The sequence below is a fragment of the Apium graveolens genome, chromosome 3 (genome assembly GCF_009905375.1).
Source record: "Apium graveolens cultivar Ventura chromosome 3, ASM990537v1, whole genome shotgun sequence".
NCBI lineage: Eukaryota > Viridiplantae > Streptophyta > Magnoliopsida > Apiales > Apiaceae > Apium > Apium graveolens.
The window spans coordinates 18,913,052-18,918,693 of NC_133649.1; the positions used below are offsets into that span (position 1 = coordinate 18,913,052).

A 5,642-nucleotide genomic window follows, 5' to 3' on the forward strand; every position below is an offset into this window, starting at 1 on the left:
TTCAAATTTATCAAGAATAGTAAAAAAAATTATAATATAAAAATCAACTACACCCACTAGTTTCTCCCACTCCACTCACTTTATTCTTTAAATATTGAATGATCCCACTACTTTAATCAACTTTATACTTTTTTCACTAAATTACACTTTTTCTTCATCTTTCATCCCGCTATTTTAACAAAATTAACATTATTTTATTATGTTTCTTGTCCTCCGTACCCAAATCATTTGTATACAAATGGCTCGGACGGAGAGAGTATAATTTATCTTAAAAGTTAACCAAGAAATGATTGAAGAAATCTAATCAACCATAATTTGTTGTTAGCAACTAATCATCCACTAATAATTTGTCATTAGCATTCAGGCATTCACTATACAATTTTCTGCGGAGAGAAAAATTCTATAAGTGATGTTAAGAGCTATTTGTCTCCATGTTTTAGACCCATCAAATGTCATTATCAATTTTTTTGCTCAAAAAATATAATAGACAGATAATTGTTACAATGGTTGTTTACCAGGATTAGGTTCTTCATGCATAAAACAAGAAGAGTTTGAAGGAACTGAGACTCAAATGAATGACAACACATGTTGGAAAATTAATCTAAACTTATTTTATTATTTTATTGGTTTAGTTAGTTGTTTTAATTTAAATAAATTGTCATCCTAGTCTAAGGGAGATGACTGAGTGGTGAGTTTATTTTCAACATTATTAGGAGAGTTCAGTATAGTGGAGAATTTTTAGGAGTGGTGGTTAGCAGCATTACGTCTGCTATATATGCATGTATCCCTTTTTAGTTTTAAGTATGGAAGTAATATATAGTTTGTTTTATTTTATTCTCTCTACATAATACATATATCAACTCTTTTCTTTCACATTTGGTATCCGAGCTCCACGTGATGTATGCCAAAATATCAACTCAAACACATAAACGTAACAATGGAGATAACCAAGACAAAAGAAGGCTCTGGGGGTTTATCCTATCCAATGCTAACGAAAAGTAACTACACAACACGGTCCCTGAAAATGAAAGTTTTCATGAAGGCGCAGGGTGTTTGGGGTGCGATCGAAGAAGATCCAAACACTGTTGTTGATGAGAGGAAGGTACAAATATCCCTTGCAGATATATACCAAGGTGTTCCAGAAGAAGTACTGCAGACTATTGCTGAGAAGGAAACCGCAAAGGAAGTTTGGGAAGCCATTAAAACGATGTGTGTAGGAGCAGAACAGGTGAAGGAGGTTAAGGTAGAAACGTTAAAAGGAGAATTTGAGTCTCTTACCATGAAGGAGACATATAACATCGATGTTTTTTGTATGAAACTGAGCGGGATAACAACCAACATACGGGTTCTTGGAGAAGTGATGAAGGAGCCAAGCGTTGTGAGGAAGATCCTACGTGCAGTCCCTGATAAATTTCTCCAGATAGCTTCAAATATCGAACTATTCGGAGACATGAAAGCTATGACGGTTGAAGAGTTAGTGGGTCGTCTTAAAGCTCACGAGGAGAAGATGAAGGGCAGGTCTGAGAACGCAGACAAACAACAACTTATCTTGGCATCTCAAAATCAAAAAACTAGAGGTGCTTATTTCCGTGACAAGAGTAGGATCAGGTGCTACAACTGTAACACCTTGGGACACTATGCATCAGAATGTAGCAAATCACAACGTGAAAGAGAGAAGAGGCAGGAAGTAAACATGACAGTCGTCAAGGATGATGAACCAGCTTTATTATAATCATAAGTTTAGCCATACAGACTCAGTTTATTAGCCATACGGGCTCAGTTTATTAACCATACGGGCTCAGTTGAATAGTCATACGAGCTCAGCTGAATAGCCATACGGACTCAGTTGAATAAGTCATACGGGCCGGAAGGTTTGCATGAAACAAGTTTAGATTAAGGGAGATATTGTTGGAAAATTAATCTAAACTTGTTTTATTATTTTATTGGTTTAGTTAGTTGTTTTAATTTATATAAATTGTCATCCTAGTATACAGGAGAAGACTGGGTGATGAGTTTGTTTTCAGTATTATTAGGAGAGTTCAGTGTAGTGGAGAATTTTTAGAAATAGTGGTTAGCAGTCGTTTGCTATATAAGTATGTATCCCTTTTTAGGTTTAAGTCTGGAAGTAATAGATAGTTTGTTATATTTTATTTTCTCTACATGATATACTCCCTCTGTCCCGTTCAATTCTATACATTTTCTATTTTGGGACGTCCCTCTCATTTCTCTACGTCACCAAAAATAGTAAGTTAATAATAATATAAAAATCATTTATGTTATATTATATTCCCTACACATGTACCAACTTCATTATATTAAACTATATCATTAAACACATATGTTCCTTGTAATTAAGTTAATCACTCCCTTTTTTCCTACCTTTTATTTTTTTATTCCCATTTTCTTTCATTACACATCTGTTCTACACATCCCTCTCTACACATCTGTTCTCTCTCTCTCCCATCCGTAGTTCAAGAACTCTAAAAATTTCAACAACCCCCATCTCTACGATGGAATCTCAATTGGTAGATGACTCTGCCCCTTCTTTTGAACCAGACTCCGAAACCCAAACTCCGACATCTCCATTTGTTCCGTTTGTACAAATCACTCAAGACTCCCCAAAATCACCAGATCTGTTAGACCAAGTTGTAGAAGATACCCCGGAAGCTGAAATCAGTAAACGAGGAAATAGGATGAAACATATCTTAAAGGAGAGGCCAAGTAGTTCGATAGCAAAGAAGTTGGATTTCGACGACGCGAAGTTGGATGACCCAAGTGGTATACTCAGCATTTTTTATCCTCGATTTTTCAAGTAAATCAAGCAGGGTTCAAATAGGGAGTTAGGAAATTGGTGGTTCCGGTACTCGATTACTTGGTCTGTACTTTGTAGTATGTTGTGAAGTTTGTTTATGTTTGATTACTTAGTCTGTACTTATTGTTTCTATGTGTATTGATTATATAATGAAAATCCTTGATTTTTTGTGTTACTTGTGTTACTTGTGATTTTATTGTAAATGATTTTAATTGAAAATTTAGTCCAATTTTAATTCTTGTGGACAAAGTGAAGATCCTGTGGTTTTCTTGTCACTTGTTGAGAAGTGCTGGTAAGATTTATGTGATCAGATGTTGATGATCCGTGGCATAGCATCGAACAGGATATATGGTGGTGGTCGGAGGAGCAGACGGAATGTATAATTGCAATCTGTGCCTCCCAGAAACCCTTTCTTCTTCGAACCGAGGTCATATTTCTTGGACAATTGAGGCATGCACATTTGGTGAAGCTAATCGGATACTGTTGCGAATATGAACAAAGACTCCTGGTATATGAATATATGGCTAGAGGCAGCTTAGAGAATCAGCTTTTCAGAAGTACGTTCCATCATCTTTTCGATCAACTGACTTGCTTAATGCTTCTTTGTAAATCTACTTTACTTGTAAGCACGAAATCATATCTACATTTCTTATTGTTAAACCTTGTTTAGACACATTGTTAATAGATAAAGTAATTTTTTGACTAAATGTGTATCTTAATTAGTTGTAATCTTAATAGAGTCTATTGTCAGGATTAAGACTTGTAACAAAAAATATCTTAAAAATGGACGATAGAAAAAGTCGTACCTGCAGTAGGATAGATAGTTGACAATATTATTGATATTTCAGATCAAGACTTTGTACTGATGCACATATTGTCGTAATTACTTTATCTAATTCAGACCTAATAAGCCATCTTAGTAGTTCAAAAGTGGCAGAAGAAATTTACAAAAGGTACATTAACATAAGAGTAATTACAGAAGGTACATTAACAAAAGAGTACCTATACTACTTCCCTGTACATAAAATTAGACATCATAAGAGTACAACTAATTAATTGTCGTTAGTTCTCTCGCTTAGTGCCTTCTCCACTATGTATAGTGGAGCATTGATTTGAGTAGGTAGTAATCCAAGACGTTCAAGTTTCTTTTTCCCCATGTGTGGGAGCTTATAATTGTTATTACCACCGTGTTTTAGTATCTCCGTCATACAATTCATAAGTGACAACCAAACATAATTCAAAGTGGTATGACTAACTTCTTCATAGGCTTGTTTCACGGCATCAACTAGTTGAGTAATCGTTTTAGGCGCCTTTTCATGTTGCAGTCCTTGTATTATTCGGAAAAAACCCAAATCATTGATATTGAGATCCGTACTATTAGGTGGTTGATTAGCTAATGTAATGTAGAATTCACCATCTTTTGCAACCTTGATAAAATCTTGGTCATTGTCACCTATATGAGGTCTAGCGTTATCTTGTTGAATGACTATATGTTTGTTAAAGTCGGATGGCCATTTAGCTTTTATAGCCGGAATAATCTTTTCGATTAGGTATTGCTTGATCACAATCTTGGTGATGCTTTCTATGGGTTTCACTTCTATGACACCCCTTGCTCTAGCCGCCGGCTCCTCAATAGTAAAAGGAAATATTCCTATTTTTCCATCAAATATACAAACACCATCTTTGTCATACCTAGGCCTTGCAACCGCACTCATAAACATAACTTTTGTTATAAATCTCTTAGATTTGCTAGTTCTATGCGGTTCAGGTTCACTTGGCAATAAGTAGTATTTTTGTGATGTTCTTATCATATAAAACCACTTCTCGTCTATGTGAACCATACAATACATGTCTACGTATGTTGGGCTTCTATGGAGTGTTGAGTTTTCAATATGGCTTAAAACAAAGCTCACTCTTACTTCCATATTTTGAGATGTTAAAAAAGGTTTCAAGGCATTTGAATGTGATCTAATTTTTCCCCTTTGAATAAATCTATGTACTTTGGATTTAGGTGCATTTAGTTGACAAGCAAGTGTCCGAATATTGGTTCTCAAGCGTAAAGGAATTGAACTTACCTTCTCTAAATCAAAAACTTTACTCTTGTTGACACCCTTGTACTTTCTTTGCACATCAAGATCATCACCACTTTTAATTGTTTGTAGAGTTTCCTTCCATATCCTCGAAATTGCCGACCTCGAGACTCCATAGTTAAAGGCAACTTGGTTGATCGTTCCTTGTTTAAGCTTGCCATTGTTGTAATTTAAAGTAAAAGTACGAACAATATGATACTTCTCTAAATTCGTCAATCGTTTTCCTTTTGCTTTTGCAGGACTCATGGGAGGAATATCATTTAAATCTGGAATTGGGTCTTCATTCAAATCTGGAAGCATGAAATTTGTTGTCATTGCTATTGTAATCCGCTAATGTATTTGTATTAAATAAATTTTCAAAGAAAGTGTTTGTATTAATCAATTCAGGGAGTATGTAAATTTGTCCAGGGGTATTTATTTGTGGTACATCAGTTGACACAAAAAGGAAGGAATAAGTTGATGTTGTAATTTAGTTTGGGCGGGATTTTTTAATCACTTCCCACCCCCAAAGCTAACCTGTACTTTTATTATATTTTATTCAGTTTTGTTCCATTGATTTAATATTTTATAACTTATCTTGTCCTCCGTGCCCATTTGATACGTAGACATATCAATGGGACTGAGTGAGTATATACCAGCTCTTTTCTTTTACATTATATGTACAATAAATAGTACATGATTCATAAAATTGAGGTGGGAACAGTAAATAGTAATATGTAAAATGGTAGCATCTATGACAC

At 34.8% G+C, this 5,642-nt stretch overlaps 2 protein-coding genes across 2 annotated transcripts; one reads left to right on the forward strand and one right to left on the reverse strand.

Moving 5' to 3' along the window:
* Nucleotides 1–937: 937 nt before the first annotated feature.
* LOC141713951 (uncharacterized) lies at nucleotides 938–1,732 on the forward strand. The gene has a single exon (XM_074517509.1). The coding sequence runs from the start codon at nucleotides 938–940 to the stop codon at nucleotides 1,730–1,732; it is 795 nt and encodes a 264-aa protein (XP_074373610.1).
* A 2,132-nt stretch (nucleotides 1,733–3,864) lies between these two features.
* LOC141713952 (uncharacterized) lies at nucleotides 3,865–5,217 on the reverse strand. Its single transcript, XM_074517510.1, has one exon. It carries the CDS (start codon nucleotides 5,215–5,217, stop codon nucleotides 3,865–3,867), a length of 1,353 nt encoding a protein of 450 aa, XP_074373611.1.
* Nucleotides 5,218–5,642: the final 425 nt, after the last annotated feature.

Bases quoted from the DNA above. Each gene is read 5' to 3' on its own strand.
- LOC141713952 (XM_074517510.1), bottom strand. From the start codon at position 5,217: ATGACAACAAATTTCATGCTTCCAGATTTGAATGAAGACCCAATTCCA.
- LOC141713951 (XM_074517509.1), top strand. From the start codon at position 938: ATGGAGATAACCAAGACAAAAGAAGGCTCTGGGGGTTTATCCTATCCA.